This window comes from Bison bison, unplaced genomic scaffold, assembly GCF_000754665.1.
Source record: "Bison bison bison isolate TAMUID 2011002044 unplaced genomic scaffold, Bison_UMD1.0 scf7180017864472, whole genome shotgun sequence".
In the NCBI taxonomy this organism is placed as follows: Eukaryota; Metazoa; Chordata; class Mammalia; order Artiodactyla; family Bovidae; genus Bison; species Bison bison.
In genome coordinates this window covers 5,943,328-5,966,119 of record NW_011495033.1, presented here as the reverse complement: position 1 = coordinate 5,966,119, position 22,792 = coordinate 5,943,328, and the positions used below count along the sequence as shown (strand labels likewise).

Below are 22,792 nucleotides of genomic sequence, written 5' to 3'. Positions count from 1 at the left end.
AAAAACCATAGCCTTGACTAGACGGACTTTTGTTGGCAAAGTAATATCTCTGCTTTTCAATATGTTGTCTAGGTTGGTCATAACTTCCCTTCCAAGGAGTAAGCGTCTTTTAATTTCACGGCTGCAATCACCATCTGCAGTGATTCTGGAGCCCAGAAAAACAAAGTCAGCCACTGTTTCCACATGTATTTGCCATGAAGTGATGGGACCGGATGCCATGATCTTTGTTTTCTGAATGTTGAGCTTTAAGCCAACTTTTTCACTCTCCACTTTCACTTTCATCAAGAGGCTCTTTAGTTCTTCTTCACTTTCTGTCATAAGGGTGGTGTCATCTGCATATCTGAGGTTATTGATATTTCTCCCGGCAATCTTGATTCCAGCTTGTGTTTCATCCAGCTAAGCATTTCTCATGATGTACTCTGCATCTGAGTTAAATAAGCAGGGTGACAGTGTACAGCCTTGATGTACTCCTTTTCCTATTTGGAACCAGTCTGTTGTTCCATGTCCAGTTCTAACTGTTGCTTCCTGACCTGCATACAGGTTTCTCAAGAGACAGATCAGGTGGTCTGGTATTCCCATCTCTTTCAGAATTTTCCACAGTTTCTTGTGATCCACACAGTCAAAGGCTTTGGCAGAGTCAATAAAACAGAAATAGATGTTTTTCTGGAACTCTCTTGCTTTTTCAACGATTCAGTGGATGTTGGCAATTTGATCTCTGGTTCCTCTGCCTTTTCTAAAACCAGCATGAACAACTGGAAGTTCACAGTTCATGTATTGCTAAAGCCTGGCTTGGAGAACTTTAAGCATTACTTAACTAGCGTGTGAGATGAGTAAAACTGTGCAGTAGTTTGAGCATTCTTTGGCATTGCCTTTCTTTAAGAAATGCAAATTATGAAAAATAATTTGTACTATAAGAAATCATCTAAAGGACAAATGTAGCATCCTTTTCACAAAGCCTCTTCTTAACCACTAAAAAGATACATTAGAACCTTCTATAAGGTCGGCCTGAGTAAATGGAGAGAGGCTACACTCCTGACAGAGAATACAACGTTGGGAAGATACCAGTTCCCTTCAAGTTAACCTACATACTAATGCAAAATCAAAATGCCCATGGAATTTGTCAGGTAAAGGAATCTGCAGTTCATTTAGTGGAACAATGGATGAAAATAGTTTAAAAAGAATTATAGATGGATAGATATAGGATTGTCATACTGAGTGAAGTCAGTCAGACACAGAAAGAAAAATATTATGTGATATTGCTTATATGCGGAATCTAAAAAAAGGGAACAAATGAACATTTTTACAAAACAGAAGCAGAATCACAGATGGAGGGAGGGATAAACTGGGAGATTGGGATTGACATATACACACTACTATATATAAAACAGATAACTAGTAAGAGTCGGCTATATAGCACAGCACTACTCAATACTCTGTAATGGCCCATATGGGAAAAGAAGCTAAAAGAAAGAACGCATATATGTATATGTGTAACTGATTCACTTTGCTGCATACCTGAAACTAACACAACGTTGTACATCAAGTATACTTCAATTAAAAAAAAAGACAGACTTGCTGTACAGATGATCAAAACATACTCTACATGAATAAATTAATCAGTTCAATAGAATACTCCAGATACGCTAGATAACCAAATGGGACTATGTCAGAAAAATCAGTGGAACAGGTGTAAAATAATAGGTAGAGTGTGATCCCAAGTTTTTAAAAAGGCATACGTATTTAAGGAAGCACAGAAAAATCAACGGCCAAACAGAAATCTGTTAAATGTGGCTTATCTGTAAGACCCTAATCAGTGAGGCTTCCTCGTCTTATTTTGTTTGAATGGTGCAATGAGCATACATTAAAAAAGAGGGGCAAAATGAGAAAAACAAGCAAACAAAAAACGTCTAGGACCAGAAGGAGAAAAGAATCTAATTTACCTGGAATGGAGGACACTTCTGATGAAGACTCTTTGTCATCATCTACTATCAGAATATCAGGATCTTCTACTGTTGTTTCCACTTTACACCTTGTACTCAAAGCTGTTTGTTTCTTCCTGGATGTTTTAGGAAACAAACCTTTGGAAGAATCTAGCTTTATCCCACTGGAGTTGTTTCTTTTGTCAAGTTCTTCTGGTTTCCCATTTATCTTTCTTGGACTTTCTAAATATTCATTTGGTTTCCTTCTTTTGGATTTATGATTTTCCGTTTCCACTCGTTTCCTTTTGGTTTCTTTTCGGCTAACAATGGGCTCAAGTTGTGGACTTTCTATTTGGGAAATTATAGAAATGCACGTGCTTACCAATCAACAGAAAACTAATTTTATTACCCAATAATCTTAATACCACTTCAAAATATCCAATAGCCTTATTACTATGAAATGAAAAGCCAAGAATCAAATATTGCATGCTGAAAGTTAGTTGCTATCTTGTTATTTAGACTGCCTTTTGTACAGGCTATAAAAACTACCTAATCTAAGACTTTCCTTAAATAAAATATTAGTATTTTAACATAATTAAAGCTGTTTTGGGGTTGGCCACTCTGTAAGCCAGCAGAGGCCAACAATGCATCACATAAGATGCTTTACTTTAGTTGAACAAACCTCACTGTCAACCACAAGAAAAGTTCTCTCAGTGCTGAGCACTTCCAAGAGTTAATAGCTAACCTCAGCATTTTCAAAACTGTAATGTTAATGGAAATGACAGTAATTATCACTAACCTTGTTTACAATGACACTCAGAAAGTACCTGGTGCTCAGTTCGCTTTTTTAGAAGCAAAGAGAAGTATTTCCTCAAAGGAAATCTGGGATTTGACCACCTAATTTCCTCCAACAAAAGATTTCTTACTTCTTCAGTCAAATCTTTCCTTTTCCCCATAAACTGCAATAGAAAACAAATGTTCAATTAAACTCACATTCTAATAATATTAATCAGAATACTACCAATTATTTTCTGTTTATAAGTCTACGTCAGGGTAGGATTAACCTTAGTCACTAAATACAACCCTTGACGGCAAAGCTGCATTTGCATAGCTTTAGAAGGACTTAGTTCATATTTTTATTGTTCTTTTTTAAATGAATTGTATTTTATACATTTATTAGAGTATAATTTTGACTGACAAAGTACCTAAATGTGCTATACAATCTAATATTCTTTTGAAACTGGCTATCATTAACTCTTAAAATGTTTTTAAAGTTCTCAGAATTTAAAAGGATTTGTATTTCAATTGGGATTTATTTTTTAAAATTGGACTCTAGGAAGAGATGATCTTTAGGTTCCAATAGTAGACACGTAAAATTTTTTCCTTCTGAAAAATGTGAAGGAAACATCCTATAAGTTGACTGCTCTCATACTTACCCCAACAGTGGAATTATTACTTTTCGAATTTGAATTCAATGTTGAAAATTCACCAAGAGCCATAACACATTTTGAGAGATCTATTACTTTAGTATTTAGTTCTTTAAGTTTAGTTAAGAGAGGACAAGTGGGTGGTTTCAAATGCCACAAATGGCACCCTAAAGAAAAACAGAAAAATAACGTTAATTACCTTCATTCTTCATATTCTTATCCATTTACCAAATGCCAAGTCAACAAACACAAAAAGACTCAACAACTACACAGTTAACACAAAAGTATCAAAATTCGAAGGAGTACACAGAAACAAAATCCTCACCTGTAACAAATACAATTAATAAAAATTACCTAGTCTTCCCTCCCAATTGTTAAAAATAAGCAAATATTAGCACATTTCTCATTTTTTTAAATCAACCTTGCTACTCAGGTTAAAAATTTCAGGGGCAATTAGCATCCTGAAATCCAGATTCTGTTCCTAGGTGACCATGGGCATGATCCTAAGGAAAAGTATAACTAATTTCTATAGTTGAACATACTATTAGAAAATGCTTTATAAAACTGAGCTGGTGAAGGTAACAAGAAAGGTTTCATCCACTGAATGGCCATAGCAGAACTGAGAGAAAAGGGAAAGCAGAATATTTTAGAAAGGCTGGCTGGGACCTTCTCCATACAACAGAGAAAAGACAGGCTAAATAAAACTCAAAAACCGTGAAGGTCAGAAACATAAAAGAAAAAGAAACGAGAACAGAACATAGTGAACATTTCATGAGTAGAGGGATTACACCAAACCAAACCACAAAGCCAGCTGAGAAGAACATAACTGTTTTTGCCCTGACAAAAAGCACTAGGTAGGAACAACAATAGGGGGCTTCCTGGGTGGCTCAGACAGTAAAGAGTCTGCCTGCAATGCAGGAGACCCCGGTGATCCCTGGGCTGGGAAGATCTGCAGAAGGAATGGCTACCCATTCCAGTATTCTTGACTCTGAATTCCATGGACAGAGTCCATGGGATCACAAACAGTCAGACACGACTGAAGTGACTAACACTTTTCAGGAACAACAACAAAGCAAAGATAGAAGGCTTTGTATATCATCAGTACTTATAAAAACTAAATAGGTAAAGTAAGACTGTGGTTACCAGAACACTTGAATCCACAGAGAATTAGACCAAGATCAAGTTAACACCATCCTACGGCTTGTGTAAACATCTTGCTCTAGAGTGCGGTACATGTGAAGGTAGAGAGAGCTAGAACAGTGGAGCACGGCTCCCTGTTACCACTCCAGATGGTTCACAAGATACTTGTGTGGTACCAAACAGCACAAGCTGTTACAGCAAGGAGGCAGACAGATTTCTCTTAAACAGTGAGCTGCAGACTGGACAGACAGGGATGGAGTTCCTCTAAGAAACTCTTACAAGATGATCTGTGCACAGACAGGCTCAGGTTTCAAGAACACAGCGCCTCTCTGGACAGCATTCACTTCAGCTCTACACACGTGCCTGCCCTCCCCTGGCATCAGGGCTAAGGGCTTCGGCTTTCCTGCCCCACCCCCTTTCTCAGCCCAAGGCTGCAGCAGAGAGGATGCGGTAGTGCTGGTTTAGTTGCTCAGTCGTGTCCGACTCTTCGTGACTCCATGGACTGTAGCCCACCAGGCTCCTCTGTTGATGGGATTTCCCAGGAAGAGAGAGGATAAAAAGCTACTTTAAATTCACATAAGAATTATACCTGAACCTTTGTCTCACCTAAAACCAACTTACATAGTTTCATATTGCTGCTTTTAACGTTTAAAAATATCTCATAATAATAAACTCACCATGGTCTTTTTGCTGAACATGAACGACTCTCTGGAAACTGGAGCTCACTGCATTGTACACATCTAACACAGCAGCTTTCTTTGCAATTTGTCGTTTCAACAAATCTGGCAAACCGCTCATGAGGAAGTCCCGCTTTGCTTTAAACTGCACATCACAATCCTGAGACTTTTCAGATGCATCTTGGCTTTTAAGAAAATAATGTGAGAAAAGGACAGCTAAGATTATAAACACTTAAAAATACACTATAAGATAAATATTTCTTAATTTTATGTGAAAAAAATTTAATCAGCTCCCTGAGATGTTAACTGGTCAAATTCTTTTTCTGCTTATCGTAAAAAGGAAAGTCTAGTCAATGTTAAAACATTAAGTAATAAGTATATACAGAAAAAAAATGTATTGAAGAACATCCACCAAAATGTTAACAGAGGCTATCTTCAAATGGTAGGTGAGTTTTTTTTTCCTGTCTTTTGTCGTCCTTTTTTTTTTTAACATACATTTATAGTATAATCAGATAAAATCAGTGCCACATTTCTAGAAATTAATAGAACTTTTAAGTTTCCAACAGTAGGAACCATAGGGCCCTCATTATTGATGTTTCAGTTTCACCTGGCTTATCACGTATTGCTAACCCTAAGACTCCTGACTCACGCAGGACGGTGGAGACAGGCTAGAGGAGGATGGGGGATGGGAAGGCCGAGGGGAGAGAGTGGTGTTGACGTACCATGGCAGGCTCCTACATGAATGTTTGTAACAGTTCAAACTATTTACTTAATAGGGGTGCATATGAATATATGCATATTATACCTGAATAAAGTTGACTTAAAAAATATGCGTATATGTTGTGTACCAAGCAAGTGCACTGAGGCACAAAATAACATATAGCGTTTATGTGATGTTCGGAAACAGACGAAAAATAACCAATGGCAACAGAAATAACTAACTAATGGTAACAGCAACCAGAATAGTGACAACCTTTTGTTCTGGTGGTGGTAGGGATACAGAAAAAGAAAAAGTAAACCAATCGGGAGTAAAAGAAAGATGCAATATCCAGCTATAACATACTTGTCAAAACTGTGTGCTTAAAATATGTGCATTTAACAATAGGCAATTATTCCTCAATAAAACTGAAACAGGAAAAAAGAGAAAAAATAACCTGAACTCATGTCCCTAAACCTGGTCTTCTTCCATTGTGCAACCCACTGGCCCAGATCAGAACTTAGGTGTCATCTTTCCATCTTCAACTCTTAATTAATCATAATTAATTAGAACCCAGGTCTCCAGCATTGCAGGTGGATTCTTTACCAGCTGAGCCACCAGGGACGCCCAAGAATACTGGAGTGGGTAGCCGATCCCTTCTCTAGCAGATATTCCCGATCCAGGAATCAAACCACCGATCCAGGAATCAAACCAGCGTTTCCTGCATCGCAGGCAGAGTCTTTACCAACTGAGTTATCAGGGAAGCCCAATTAATCATAAAGCGTTCTTAAATTTACCTCCTAGGGAATTCCCTGGTGGTCCAGTGGGTAGGACTTCACGCTTTCACTACCAAGGGCACAGGTTCAATTCCTGGTGGGGGAACTAAAACCCCACAAGCCACATGGTGTGGCAGAAAATAAACAAATAAATGTAACTCCTAAAATCTTTCGTACATCCTCTCCAATACTTGAGTCCACACTTTCATTATCTCTCACCAGGACTCCTATATCTACTCTAATCCTTCCTCCATCCCATTCTCTGTACAACAGCCAAATTAATCCAGCAGTCTTTCAAAATTCAAATGCTTGTTTCCATTCATGTTTAAAACCCTCTGACTGCTTCTCATTGCTCTTAGCATAGTGACAAAATCCATTCATGTGTCCTAAAGGTCCTACCCACATGGGCTGGTACCACCTCTCCAGCATAATCTCACACTCCGCTCACTGTGCTCAAGTCACAGGGACATTCCTTCAACTTCCTGTATTTACCATGCTCCTTGCAGTCACAGGGACTCTAGATGGTCCCTCTGGATGGACCACTGCTCCTCCCCAATGAGCTCCTGCTCATCCTTCAGTTCAGGCATCATTTCCTCAGTGAATCCTTTCTTAACCAGACCAAATCTACTTAATAGAACTTTGTACCTCTCCTTAGCACAACTCCAATTCTTCACTTGTTGGCTCAATTAATGCTTAATCAGATTGTCTTTCCTCTAAAGTGTAAGCCTCAAGAAGACAGTGTGTGTGTGCTAAGTCGCTCTGTTGTGTCCTAATCTTTGCGACCCTATGGACTGTAGCCTTCCAGGTTCCTCTGTCCATGGGATTCTCCAGGCAAGAACACTGGAGTGGGGTGCCATTTCCTTCTCTAGGGGAAATTCCTGACCCAGGAATCAAACCTGAGTCTCTTACGTCTCCTGCATTGGCAGGCAGTTTCTTTACCAGTCAAGAGGATGGGGAATGTGTCTTACTTCCACTGATATTCTAGTACCAAACACAGTGCCTGGTACATAGGGATATTTAAATATTTACTAGGTTCATAAATCAGCTTTTTGGTATTTTTGGTTTGCCTATTTATTTTTCCATTAGCGTGTCTACAGATGGCCACAAAATGTTTGCAAAAGATCAAGATCTTCAAATTGCAGTTGTAGCAATGTCAACATTGTCATCTTTTAAAATGGACTTATTAAAGCTTCATATGATAGTTTAAATCTTTCTCATCAAAGTAAATGAATACAAAATACATTCCATAGAATATTTTGGCATTTTAAAATCTGTATCAGACTGACCTGCTTTCATCAAAACCAAGGGCGGGATCAGCTGTCTTCTGAGTCTTTCTAGTAAGAAATAAAGGCGCGACTTTCACTTTTCCTTAGAAAAATAAATACTTAGGTTAGTATCAAGGCTTATCATCTCCACTTACCTTCAATTACTTTCAGAACTCTTTAAAAAATTTTTTAACTAAAATTTTTCTATACAATGAGTTGGTCTCTCAACCTGGCAATATCAATATCAGAATTTACTGGGGAGGTTTTTTTTAAGTTACAGATTCCCACAACCCACCTCTAGAGACTCTTGGTCAGTAATGTCTAGGAAAGGACCTAAAAATTTAACATTTTTTTAAATTTACCCAGATGATTTTGATGATCAGTCAGCTTTCAGAATCACTAAGTTAACTGAGGCTAAAAAGATACAAAGAAATGCAATCACTTAAAATATACTCACTTACTCTTTGTAAAACTCTTTACTAACTACACTATAACTTCACTCATTTACTCATCAAAATAGAAATATTTAATATAATTAAAAGGTTATAAGACAAGAAATTTAAATTAAAATTCAGAACTAAATAATCCCCCTCAAACCTCCTAATGTTCACCATTGATATTATCAAATCTGATTACCAGGGACATTTTTAGGAGCCTTGTTATGTTTTTTTCCTAACACATCATTCAGACACTGAAGTTTCTTCTGATTTTTCTCAGGATGCTTTACAGGAGGAGGACTTGAACTTATTATTATTACAGAGTCCTAAGATGGAATAAGAAAAAAATTTTTTAATAACATAGTTAATGTTATTACAATTTCAAAAAGATTATAGTGCTAGAAGTCATAGACAAGAAGATCACATTAGCAATTCCATACATCTCCCTGTCAGAAACTATTTGATACAAAAAATACATGATATGAATGGCAGTAGCCTGTGCTTACACCATACAAGTTCACATGATCAAAAAGAAGATTTACTATGATCACAGTTTTCTTTTTTAAAAAAGCAACTAACAAACTATATTCCAGAAAAAAGAATCAATACAACCAAGCTATAAAAATTCTAGCTATCCCCTTTCAGAACTATATATCCTAGAAAAATATTAGATGAAGTTTGAGAAGTACTCATATGGTCAGTATATATCTCTGAGTATCTACTATGTACAGGCAAGAGCAGACACTTGAAACACGGACAAATGAAACTCTAGCGATGGCATCAAGGTTAGAACCAGGGTTTAGGGGACAGAGGGAGAGCTAATTTACGAGTGGACAGTTTAACGTCCAACAACTGATGGACGTTAGTTGCGGTATTTCCGTATACCACATGTGGTATTTCCGTATAATGGGGTATTATTTGGCAATAAAAAGAGAAAACACTAATGTTACAACATGGATGAACCTTTGAAACATTATGCTAAATGAGAGAAGCCAGATACAATGGACCATATATAGTATTATATGTGATAATATATCATTTGTATTAAATGTCCAGAGCAGACAAACCTATACGGTTTGGCTAGGGCTGAGGGAAGGGAGATTGGGAGGTGACAGCTAAGGACGATGGGGGTTCTTTTGGAGGTATTAAAATGTTCTAAAATTGACTGTGGTGATGGATGCACAACTCTATGACTGAATTGCATACTTTAAACAGTAAACTATACGATATGAAAATTATATCTCTCTAATAAAGCTATATGTCTCTATAAAAAATTGTTGTTGTTGTAGTTTTTAAAAAACAGAAGATGGTGGCATTTAGCAGATCTTAAAATCTAAGTAGGAATTCCTCCAGTAGGACTGAGTACCTAATACACATTTCAAGCTGAAACTACAAACTGAAAAGAGTTAAAACTGTACCCTTTGGAGAGAAATGAATAATTTAGTAAGACAGAGTGCAAAGTGTGTATTTGAGGAAGAGGGTTGTTTTGAGGAAAGGTAGGAGCTAGTTCTGTCTATGAAGGGTCTTGAATGACTTGATGAGGATTCAGATTGTATTCTGTGGGCAAAAGAGAGCCAAAGTCAAAGAATGGAAAATTATATTCTTCCTACCACTTCAAGGCTTCCTACAAGTACTCTCTCTTATAATTTTATAATGGTTTCCTTCTCTCATTTCAAACAGAAGAGAACAAAATTTATACCACTAAACATCTGTAATACTTACTTCTGTTTCTGATCTTTCAGGAAGCGTCTGATGTCTAGACGAACGTCTTAAAGGTGTCACTACTTCTTCAGTAGATTTTGACTTACTAATATGCAAAGCTTTTGCTTTTTCGATCAATTGTTTTGCTTTTGATACATTTTTTGAAGCACGGCTTACCTAAAAACAAATGTGAAATAATAATTTAGGTTTCTGGCAAATTATATTTAATAATAGAAAAAACAGAAAAGACAAAACTTTAGAGGCAGTAAAAAGACAGGTGGTTGTCAGGGGAAAAGGAAGGGATGAACAGGCAGAGCACAGAGGATTGTTAAGGCAGCAAAACTACTCTGCATGGTACTATTATTATAATGGTGGATACATGTCAGTATACATTTATCTAAACCCACAGATTATGCAACACCAAGAGTAAGCCTTAACTTAAACTATGGGGACTTCCTTGGTGGCGGAATGGATGAGAATCTGCCTGCCAATGCAGGGGACATGGGTTCGAGCCCTGGTCCAAGAAGATTCTACATGCCACGGAACAACTAAGCCCATTCCCACAACTGCTGAAGCCAGAGCTCTAGAGCCTGGGCCCCACAAGAGAATGCTGGGCACCGCAACAAAAAGTAGGCCCCACTTGCTGCAACTAGACACAGCTCTTGCAAAGTAAGTCCTAAATAAATAAATAAATGTTTTTTGGAAAGACTTAAAAATAAATAAACCATGGACCTTGGGTGATAATGATGTATCAATGTAAGTTCATCAATGATAACAAATGCACTATTCTGATATTGATAATGGGGGAGGCTTTGCCTGTGTGGCAGCATAGGGTATATGGGAAACCTGTACCTTTTGCTCAGTTTTTCTATGAGCCTGAAAGTGCTCTAAAAACTGAAATCCACTAAATATATACATAATGGAAAAATATAATCACAGATCACACCAAATACAGGACCAAAAAAATGCCTATTCACATTTTACCATGGAAATGAAACTAAAACGTGTCTAATTATACTTGGTTTGCCTTCATTTGTTTACTTGAAATCTATCCAGATAAATATAATTACATTTGTTAAAAAACACCCAGAAAGATGACCGTATATAAAAATTAAAAAAAAAAAAAAAAAAGATGTCTGTATAGATTGGAATGGTTGGTTATTTCCATCTTCATGGCATCTTTTCTTTGTTTTTAGTCACTTTTAGGCTGAATCCTCTGGAGAGAAATTGAAAGGACAGTAGGCATAGAAAAGAGCAAAGTCTACCCTGCAGGTCTGGCTCTGTCACTGATGTACTAAGCCACTCTGTGTATTCAAATATTATCTTCCAGATTATGTTTTCCATATTTTGAGTTTTACAAGGTTTTACATTTGTATTAAAAACATATTGCAAACAAGCTATAAAACAGTTTACATTATACGATCTCTTTTAAAAATGACATATCTATTTAAGCACAGGAAAAAGTCTGGACTAATAAACTTGTAACTATTAAAAGTGGGTTACCCTTACAGAATAAGAGAGAAAAAAATTTAAAAAGTTTTCACTTTTATATGTATATACTACTGTGCTTTTTAAACAAACGTTTGGTATTTCTTCAAAACTTTTAAAATGTTTTTTAAAAAATGTTAAAGAGAATAGGCATAAAAAAATAAAGAACAGGCATGGGTATTCAGTACATAAGGAGGTTAGGAATGTTAGGGATTTGCTTACAGGAGTAGAGTGATAGATATCTGTTGTTCTGGTAGCAAAATTTTTGACAGGCTGGTGATAAACCTTAGGGTAATAATCCAGCTTAATCTAAACTAACAACTCCATCACTGAACCAGTTAACAAAGAGATCTGTTTTAGTAAATGCTTGGGAAAAAAATACACGTGCATTTTGGCAAGTTCTACTATTACTTGAAATTTTTTTTTCGTAATAAGTTATTTTTCTGATAAAAGTTTTTAAAAGTTCTTATTTATAGAAAAACAGAAAAATGAAGAAAATTAAAATCAACCATAATCCTATCACCTCAAAAAATAGTCATTTCCAATACCCTCCTTTGTGACCGAGCTGCCTGTCCTCCCAGCTCTTACTTACTCCTAATACAACAGGAACTTCCATCCTGAAAGTTCTCTACTTTCTTCCTATTTATCAGCTTCTGGTAGCCCTCTTCCCATGCTCCCAGCTTAAAATGCACTGTGTATCACTTCAACTCTCAAAAATGTTCAACTCTCAAAAACCTTCTTTGGAACCACTGTCCTTCAAAAGAGGGCTAAATATTTACTTCATGAGATTAATGGTATGAGCACCAAGCATAATACCTGAAATGTGATAAGCTATCAAAAAAAAAAAAAAGGACAGTTGTTAAAGAAAAACAAAGGAGATACCAACTTCCTGTGGCAGGGGCTTTCTCCCAAGAATTACATTAGAATTACCCTGGTAGCTTTTTAGACCCACACACACACTTGTATCTGTTCACCCAAGGGAGAATCCAATTCTCTCAGGGAGGGGATAAGCAGTCTATTTTACAAAAGCAGCTAAACTATTCCTACACATTTTCCATTCAGGATAGTGGTAGTGGTTTTCAACTGGCGGTGATTTTTCCCTCCAGGGGATATTTAGTAATGTCTGGAGATATTTTTGGTTGCCAATGCTGGGCGAGTTGGACTGCCACTGGCATCTCATGTGTAGACGCCAGGGTTACTGTTAAACACCCCATAATGCATGAGACAGTCCCCCACAACAAAGAATTATCCAGCCCATAATGTCAACAGTACCAGGGTTGAGAGACCCCACTTTTTAGCCTCTACTCTAGAGAAATAAAACAAAAATTCAATCATGCTTATTTCTGTAACCAGCCTTAAGGAAAATGATTGGAATATAATTGTGATTAAGAACACCTTTTCTGGGACTTTCCTGGTGGTCTAGTGGCTGAAACGTTGCACTCCCAATGCAGGGGGTGGAGGTTCAACCCCTAGTCGGGGAACTAGATCTCCCATGCCACAGCTAAGAGTTTGCACGCTCCAACTAAAGATAGCACATGCTGCAACCAAGACCTGGACAAGCCTAAATAAATAGATAAATTAATAAATTAAAAAAAAAAGAACACCTTTTCTAAGTAAACTACACAGTCTTCATCAATTGCTTTCATCTCACAATAAGATATATTGATCTTTTAATAAGCTAACTCACGGAGTGAATAGTCAAAAATAGTAAAGGGTTGTAGTTAACATAAACCAGTCTATGAAGTACGTGAATCTTCTTTTGGCGTATCACTTCCAAAAGTAGTGGTGGTTGTTTTAGAAAACAGAATACCACTTACAGGACTCCCTAATATTTCAATTACCTTTCTAGTCTGAGTTTCAAAATCTTCATCAGCAGCTTCAGATTTCTTAGACCTTTTCTTAGATTTTTTTGGAGTACTAATTCTGGTGAATTTCATTCTGAAAGCAAGCCAGAAAGATATTGACAAATATTTTTATGATTATAACGTCTAAGAATTTCAATTAGATATAGTAAACAACTAGCTAGAGCTCTAATTTCTAGACAGTTCTGAAGTAGAAAACAAAAAAAATCAAACCCTCCATTAGTTTCAAGTTACTGGTTCAAATGTAAGCCAAACTCAATGTTAAACTCTTAGAAAACATAAAGCTTCTTTTGTAAATCCTAAGTTTTCCAGAAAATTAGTCCCTAAGATCTTTCATATCTTCCCTGATAGCTCAGTTGGTAAAGAATCTGCTTGCAATGCAGGAGACACCAGTTCCATCCCTGGGTCAGGAAGACCCCCTGGAGAAGGGATAGGCTACCTGGTCCAATATTCTTGGGCTTCCCTTGTGGCTCAGCTGGTAAAGAATCCGCCTGCAATGTGGGAGACCTGGGTTCGATCCCTGAGTTGGGAAGATCTCCTGGAGAAGGGAAAGGCTACCCACGCCAGCATTCTGGCCTGGAGAATTCTATGGACTACAGTCCATGGGGTCACAGAGACAGACAGGACTGAGCAACTTTCACTCAACTTCACTTCAAAAATCTTACATTAGCCAGAACCAGCATGCAAGTATATATCTCATAGTATATGGCTCAGTTTACCTAAAGTTCTATAACTTATTTTTAATCTCATGTTTGCTAAATGCACAGAATTCTTATTTGAAGGATATTCCTCCAGGAATTAGCAACTATGATAAACAAGAGTGTAAAGCTCATCTAAAATACATCCAGAATTCCTCTGAAAGCATGCATGACTTTAAGTATGGAAAATATGCAACATTTTTGAAACCCTGTTTTCTTTTTCTTATAAATAAGCTGTGTTCTAGGGGGAAAAAAAACACCAAACTACTCTCCAGTGCTTGACATCTTTTCCTTCCAATCTAATAACTTACACAGAATATTCAGAACCTGAGAACAAAACAGAACTTTTACCTAATAGGACTCTCTGAATCAGAAGGTATTGTTATTAATTCCGCTGTATATAAGCGATGCTTCTCTGATAAGCTGGCTGCTTTTGGAGTAGAAGCTTTGACCGGACTATCGTCTTGCGCATCTTCAGAATCAGTACCTCGAACGATTATTGTGGCAGGCGTGCTGCTACTTCTTACAGATCTTCTGCTTGATTTGGGTGTAGAAACATTTCCCAAGCTATCTTCAGTCTCAGCTTTAGATTGTATAACCTTATCCTTAACTGGTAAGCTGGTTTTTTTTGAAGACTTATTATTACACAGAGAGGAAATCTTTAGAGGGTCATCATTTGCTGTACGTTCACAAACAAGGCTTTCACTGTTCAATAATGTGCTGTTTTTGAAAAGTTCTGTTTTCTTTTGTCTTAAACTCATTCTAAGACTGTTTTGATTTTGCTTCTCTTTAAAGGAAAGAGTTGTTTCTTTTTCCTGAGTATTTCCCTCTCTATTTTCAGCTGGAATACCAACAGTCTCTAATACTTTTTTATTCTTTTTCTTCAATGTTTTACTTTTCTTCTTAGGAAAACTCCCTTTATCAGTGTGGGGCTGTGAACTGCCAGGATTTGAAACCATTTGGATATTAGGATTTTCCATGACTTTTTTAGAATGATTATCTCTTTCTTCCTCATTTAAAGATTTTTCATTGAGCTCTTTCTGCTTATCAGAAGACTTTTTGACTCCATTTTTAAGTGTATCTGATACTGGCTGCCTAAATGCTTTCATAAACTGTTGTCTTTCTTCTAGAGTGCATTTAGGTTTCACAGCATCAGAGCTTCCAGCTTCCAACACCGCCAATTCCAGTTCTTCCTCATGTATAACAACGTTAGATTTTCTTTTCTGAACTGCCTGTTCATTCTCAGGATCAGAAAGACTACTTTCCATTTCCACCTGCTTTTGTTTCCAGAAAATGGAGGGTATTTTTCCTGTCTTTTTGGGGGGGATAGGGTGAACTTGCGCGAGAACAGTGACTGTCTTAAAGCGGGTCTGCTGGGAAATTTCATAGGTTTCAGGGTCACTCACAGAACCACTTCTGACTGTATCCTCAACAGTTTCAGAAGGAATACAAATTGACACTGTAGAGTCTGGTGTCTGCTCCACTTCATTTTCCTTGTGACTTTTTAAAAATTCCTCATATGAGACAGTTATTGTACTATCTTTTAATGGGACTATTTCAGTTATTTGATCTCTAGGCTCAGCATCATTTACAGTACTTTTGATTTCATTAGTTAGGGAAGGCCTTATCTGTTTACTGTCGTTACGATCTTTTTTAAGGAAATTTAGTTCCTCTGCTAAGGATAAGCTTTCAGATAGATCTATGACCTCTCTGTGCTTCCTTTTTCTCAGTGTTCTGCGATCTTTTTTTGAGGGCCCATGTTTAGGATTTACTCTCTTAGAACTTTTTCTGGAGGTCACAGTGCTTGATTGCTTTTTGAGACTTTGAATACTTTCTGCAAGTACCTCAACATGTTTCTTGTCAAGTAAAGCGGAAGTAGTACTTTCCACAAAATCATTATCTAAACTACAGTCTTCTTTGCTCTCATCACTGTTAATTTCAATTGGAGTTTTATGTTCAGTTTTAATACTACTTAGTCGATGAGATAAATTTAGTCTCTTTCTTCTCTTCTTACACTGCGTATTTGAGAGCATTTCCAAACAGTCTTTGCCACTGTCAGCAGGCAACGGTGTGGATGACTTTGTCTTGCACTTTTTTGTTGTCTGAGTCTTCTCATTTGTGAATGAAGTCTTTCTAAAGTAATCCAGAATATTATTGGATTTGGGTGGAGAGAAAACCCTGTCTCCAGTCTTCCCCATGGGTGATAAATACTTTGTAATTGTTCTGCAAGAAGTTCTGTCATCGTCTTTCCTTCGCTTCTTGCATGCCTATCAATTTAAAAGAAGAAAAAAGCACTTATTTCAAGCAAAATACTATAAAGTTTAAACATGGATTTATTATTTTATGTAATGGAATTAAAAAAAAAGAAGGCTTCCTTACTTGATAAACATGATATATTAGGAAGAAAAAGAACTTTAAACTTAAACCTACAATCAAATCTCAATGTCACATTGAGTTACACAATTATAACTTGTGTACTTTACTGTATGTATACTTCAATAGAAAGTTTCAAGGACACTATATTTGTGTACAAATACATTAATTACTGCTGGCCTCTGTTCATTTAATAACCTTCAAATAGTACCACACACTCCAACAGAATTTGCAATAAACATGTTACATACAAACACATGAAGTCTGACCCATGATAGGAACTTTATAAATAGTTTCCATTTCCTTTATGGTTTTTTAGCTAAAAGTAAACAAATTATTCTATTTCCAAGAAACAGGTATACAGGGAACAAGCCTAGGATTCCAAAATTTACTAATTAAGCAAAAATTATAGTGGGCACTTACTACAAATAAATAAGATTTTCCAGTATTTTAATATGCTATTAAAACAAAAAAAGATGCTTGCTCCTTGGAAGAAAAGCTATGACCAACCTAGACAGCACATGAAAAAGCAAAGACATTACTTTGCTGACAAAGGTCTGTCTAGTCAAAGCTATGGTTTCTCCAGTAGTCATGTATGGATGTAAGAGTTGGACTATAAAGAAAGCTGAGAGCCAAAGAATGGATGCTTTTGAACTGTGGTGTTGGAGAAGACTCTTGAGAGTCCCTTGGACTGCAAGGAGATCAAACCAGTCAATCCTAAAGGAAATCAGTCCTGAATATTCATTGGAAGGACTGATGCTGAAACTAAAACACCACCACTTTGGAGTTTTACCCGGATGCTGGGAAAGACTGAAGGCGGGTGGAGAATGAGACAACAGAGGGTGAGGTGGTTGGATGGCACCACCGATTCGATGGACATGGGTTTGAGCAAGCTCTAGGAGTTGCCGATGGACAGGGAAACCTGGCGTGCTGCAGTCCATGGGGTCGCAGAGTCAGACATGACTGACCGACTGAACTGAACTGATTAAAACAGTTACTGCCTGACTCCTACACTATTCATTGCCCTTATAAAAAAACTCCATCAGTCTTTGCCCTTATTAAAAAACTCCATCAGTCTTTTTGTTATTTTTAATTTCCTTCAGTTCATTTGTTAGAATAAACTTGCCAGAATAACAAGGAAACCTTTTTTTAAAAAACATAAGTAATCGAGAAATTATACTTCTAGAAAATGTACATGTATTATAAAGCTATCATGATTAAAGCATAGCACTGATGCACGAATAGGCAATTGAACAGAACTGATTAGAAAACCAGAAAAAGACTCAGATATTTAAGAATTGGCATATGATAATAATAGCACTCAAGTCAGTGGGCAAAGAAGTAGTTAACAGAAACTACTGGGGCAAATTTCTAACCCTTTGGATAAATATAAGGCAAAATAAATCACAGACAGATTAAAATTTTACCTCTTAAAATGAAGTGATAAATGTATTAGAAGAAAATGCTAGTGAGTTGTTAGTATTACTATCCTAATTGGTATACCATGGGCTCTGGAATTAGGCAGATCTAAGTTCAAGTGCTGGTTCTGTCATCTACTAGTGTGGGACCTTAAGCAAATTATTTTTAATTTTCTGATTTACTTCTTCTAACCTAATTTAGATGGTTGGATGGCATCACTGACTCAATGGATGTGAGTTTGAGCAAACACAGGGAGATAGTGAAGGACAGGGAAGCCTGGCATGCTGCAATTCATGGGGTCACAGAGTCAGACACAGTTTAATGACTGAACAACAACAACCTAGTTTAACTTACTTTTAATTACTACTTAACCTCTCATCCACAGAATACAGATAATAACACCTCATCACAGAGTTGATATACCCTTCCAATACTGAACAGTAAATATTACTGTGAAATAACCCTCTAAGCCGGGCATCAAAAACAGAAACTGTAACAAAAAGATGGGAAAACTGCCCAAACAAAAAGCAAGAACTGTGTGATTCCAGTATTAAAAGTTCTTTTTCACACCTAAGACAAACAGAGCAAGTGCCTTGATTTAGCAAACAAGCACCGGCATAACACCTAATAACAAGTAGACAACAGAACTCAATTCTAAACAGAAAGAGTCCCAGTTACATAAGTGACTATACATCTTGGCTCACTTCAAGGACATACATACAGTGCATACGTCCGGCAGACAGAATGCGAGCCTGAGATGAAAAGGTGTAAAAATATAGCAACCATCCACTTTAAGATGCTACTTCACTACTTCATGGTGTTAGAAGCTCTTTATAACAACTGCTAGTACATTTCACTGAAACTTGATGAACACAATAGAATAACAGTATGGCAAGATGGGACTTCTAACTGCAGTATTTTAAGCTATAGAAGAATGAGAAAGTGATTTTTAAATGAAGGGTTCTGTTTGACTCCTGTAGTGACAATCTAATCGGTATTCCCAGAGCAGATGGATTTGGATGGACAAGTAGAACTCAAAGATTCTTTTCAATGTTAAAGTTATCTGCTTCCTTATCATGAACTCAAACTAGACCATAGGATCCTTCATGACACTAACCAAGTCCAAAACAGCCAGTTTCAACATTTCAGGATCTGGTCCTTAACTAGGCATCCTGAAGTCCCCGCAAACATCTCACCGTCCTAACGTTTGTCAGGACCTATCACGTCTTCAAGAAACGATACACCCCAGCAGTTGTTGCACACAATGTCACAACTCTGTGAGGCCTCACCAGGTCCCTCCTTTGCCCTCATAGATCCTAAACTGGGATCACTCCTCACAAACGGAGATATCCAAGCTCACCTCAATCTCGTACTCCTTCACCAGAGGGGGAGCAGCTGTCGCCGCCATGGCCAGGACCCCCACCATGCTCCCTCCTTTCCGGAATACCAGTTCCTAGGACCTTGAGCGGCCCTGCCCGGCTTGTCGGGAGGCCATGGAGGCGGCCGACTCCAGCAGGAGCGAGGACCTGGGCCGCGGGGTCCACCTCGGACTCCCCCGCGCCCACGGCCCGGGGTGGTCGCAGAGGCTGGGCCCAGCTCAGCCGAGTCGAACGCGGGAAGAGGCGGTAAGAAAGCGCGGGCAGCGAGAACCCTCGGGCGTGGTTGGTGAGCGTGGGGTGCCCCCGAGGCGGGAGCTCCAGTCCTGTGTGATCGGGGCTGGGGGTCCTGCGGGAAAAGCAGGTCGAACGCAGAACCAACCCCTGGGCTTCGGAGGGAGTTCTTGTCAATTGGGTTTTCGCGCCGACTGGAGCGCAGGGGGCGGAGCTTAGGTTGCTTCCGGACGCTGCGCGGACGGTGCGCCCAGAGGGCCAAAATACTTCTTTGCCAAACCTGCGGGAGGCGGGACTGTTTGATCGAGAATCTAAAAGTAGCGGGGAGTTTGCCGATTTCAAACTTCTAACGCCCAGTTTCACGAATGAGGATGTGCTTTGACTAAGTCACTTGGTGGCAAAATTAAAACCGTATACTTTTTTTTGGCCGCCTGTGGGATCTTAGTTACCCCGCCAATAATTGAACCGGCATCCTCAGTAGTGAAAACGCGGAGTCCCAACCACTGGTTTAGGCCAGGAATTCCCTAAACCCCTATATTTTGATGCCCCAGATTAGCCCCTATTTAAAAGTGAAAATTCGAGAAATATCGAAAAAGGAATAATGATTGATTACACTCCTCTCACAGGAACTAAAAGGTTATTTTGGCAAGCGTCCTACCTCTAGACACGCCCACTTGGGGGTCCAAGATTTCTAGTTTCTACTCTTTTTTTTTTCAGTTTTTTTCCCTATTTATTTATTTTGTGTGTGTGTGTGTGTGTGTGTCTTCGACTTTTTAGTCCTAATTGAACTCATTTATTCCAGTGGATTTTGTCCGCGCGAGCAGCTATGAGCCCGCGGTTATCGCCTCAGCAGGCTGGCGTGTGTCCGAATTGTCCCTGGGTACCAATGGCACCCCATTCCAGTACTCTTGCCTGGAAAATCCCATGGACGGAGGAGCCTGGAAAGCTGCGGTCCATGGGGTCGCTGAGGGTCGGACACGACTGAGCGACTTCACTTTCACTTTTCACTTCCATTCATTGGAGAAGGAAATGGCAACCCACTCCAGTATTCTTGCCTGGAGAATCCCAGGGACGGGGGAGCCTGGTGAGCTGCCGTCTATGGGGTCGCACAGAGTCGGACACGACTGAAGTGACTTAGCAGCAACCATCAGTATGCTAGTTTGTAGTCACGATAATTTCATATATCTTTTGCATTGTTTTCATACATACTTTTAGCTTTACATTTTTTTACATGACACTTGCAATTTACACACTGTATTTATTGTGTTTGAGTGCATAACTACACGATGTGTAAGAGCTGAAACAAGACATGTAAACAGACCTATCAAATGAGAGCGAGAGGCCACCTTGTTCATCGGGTTATGCAAACTGATTTTAACTGTTGAGTAACTGCGTCTATCATTATGGTATTTGCTATTGTCTGGACAACATAAAGAGTACAAATGTCTCCAATGAAATTAGTGGTAATTACAGTCTCTTTGAAAATTGTTAACCTTGATAAGGTTTTACAGGAAGGGAGACTGCACTTCTAAGTATAAACTGTTTTGTTGTTTTGGTTTCATTTGTTTATAACTCGTGTAGAATAAGAATAGGCTCTAGGAGAACGGAGAAGAGGAGGAGCAGGAGGCGGAGCTAGAGTTGGGGGGCGGAAGAGGAGGAATCGATTAGAAAATTACTGAAAAAAACTGAAAGTCTCTCTGATTTCCACCCCCAAATTCAGTTTCTTCCCCTTAGCCGCAAAGGCAGCCAATATTACCTATTTGGTGGATAGTATTGCAGACTTTCTTTGGGGGGGCTTCCCTGGTGGCTCAGACGGTAAAGAATCCCGGGTTCGATCCGGTATTCTACGTATAAATAGATGTATGTAAAAGTACATACAAGCATATCTGTAGAAAAATCTTTAGCTTTGTTTTTCTTTACATAGAAGGTAGCAACGTAAATATCACTCAGCAATTTTTTTTTTCCCCGTTGTCTTCAAGACCTAGCCATGATACAGGTCCACTTGATTCGTTCTCTTTCATTCCCGAGCATTTCACCCAATTATGCACCTTTTATTTACCCATTTCTTTAGCGATGATCGTTTAAATTGTCTTCAGTTTTCTGTTAGACAAATAGTGAGTTGATGAACCTTCTTGTATCCTTGAACACAAGCAGTGCTTTTCCAGGATACACACCTAGATGTGGAATTGCTAGTTTCTAGAGTATGCAGTCGGAGAAGGCAATGGCACCCCACTCCAGTGCTCTTGCCTGGAAAATCCATGAACGGAGGAGCATGGTAGGCTGCAGTCCATAGGGTCGCTAAGAGTCAGACAGGACTGAGTGACTTCACTTTCACTTTTCACTTTCATGCATTGACGAAGGAAATAGCAACCCACTCCAGTGTTCTTGCTTGGAGAATCCCAGGGATGGGGAAGCCTGGTGGGCTGCCATCTATGGGGTCGCACAGAGTCAGACATGACTGAAGTGATTTAGCAGCAGCAGCAGCAGAGTATGCAGTGCTTTTTCATCTTCCAAAAAACTATGTATTTAAAATGTGTTGTGTTGTTAAGCATTTGCACTGAATTTATTTTTAGATATTGAGTTAGTATTTTACACAAATTTATTTAGGAACTTATGGCATTTATTAATTTTAAATTAAATGAGCAGCCATATTTGTATGGCAATTTAGCATTTACAATGTACCTGTGTTGTTTTCTGTTATCTTCCTCATCTGGCTAATCCTTACTTTTAAAAATTATTATTAGCTTTTATATTCATCCAAATAATGCCTGTATTTGGTTAAATATGTCAAAGAGCTTCACAAAGCTTTTAATAAAAAAACACCTAATTTCTATTTCAACCCCCAGTTCTATTTCCCAGAGGCAACCACTTTCAAAATTCTTCTAGCACTATAAATATCTGCTTATCTTTAAATAATCCAATATCTTTACACAGCTATTTCTTGATCTAACAATTGTAAACAGTATTCACTAATGTTCTGTTATGGTGGTGAAGGATTTAATTCTCTTGTAACACCACCCTCCACTCTTCCTCTTCTCCCACATTCCCAATATAGCTAAATTATGAAGACTTGTACACAAATGTTCATAGACACTTTATTTGTAATAGTGAAAATCTGGAAACAACCTATCAACAGTATATCCATTCCATGGAATACTGCTGCTGCTGCTGCTAAGTCGCTTCAGTCGTGTCCGACTCTGTGCGACGCCATAGACGGCAGCCCACCAGGCTCCCCTGTCCCTGGGATTCTCCAGGCAAGAACACTGGAGTGGGTTGCCATTTCCTTCTCCAATGCTGTCTATT

At 38.3% G+C, this 22,792-nt stretch overlaps 2 protein-coding genes across 4 annotated transcripts in view; one reads left to right on the top strand and one right to left on the bottom strand.

Moving 5' to 3' along the window:
- ATAD5 (ATPase family, AAA domain containing 5) overlaps positions 1-19,678 on the bottom strand; it is a 35,408-nt gene extending 15,730 nt beyond the window's left edge. For all 3 annotated transcript variants that reach the window (XM_010861460.1, XM_010861461.1, XM_010861462.1), the window contains exons 1-10: positions 19,240-19,678; positions 14,439-16,354; positions 13,369-13,465; positions 10,061-10,216; positions 8,538-8,664; positions 7,923-8,004; positions 5,164-5,348; positions 3,356-3,513; positions 2,719-2,878; positions 1,941-2,267 (exon numbers count right to left, since the gene is read on the bottom strand). In XM_010861460.1, coding sequence (XP_010859762.1) covers positions 1,941-2,267; positions 2,719-2,878; positions 3,356-3,513; positions 5,164-5,348; positions 7,923-8,004; positions 8,538-8,664; positions 10,061-10,216; positions 13,369-13,465; positions 14,439-16,354; positions 19,240-19,305 — 3,274 coding nt within the window. In that variant the 5' untranslated portion in view covers positions 19,306-19,678. The remainder of the gene's footprint in view (positions 1-1,940; positions 2,268-2,718; positions 2,879-3,355; positions 3,514-5,163; positions 5,349-7,922; positions 8,005-8,537; positions 8,665-10,060; positions 10,217-13,368; positions 13,466-14,438; positions 16,355-19,239) is intronic.
- CRLF3 (cytokine receptor-like factor 3) overlaps positions 19,373-22,792 on the top strand; it is a 52,425-nt gene continuing 49,005 nt past the window's right edge. The window contains exons 1-2 of the mRNA XM_010861698.1: positions 19,373-19,619; positions 19,690-19,862. Coding sequence (XP_010860000.1) covers positions 19,373-19,619; positions 19,690-19,862 — 420 coding nt within the window. The remainder of the gene's footprint in view (positions 19,620-19,689; positions 19,863-22,792) is intronic.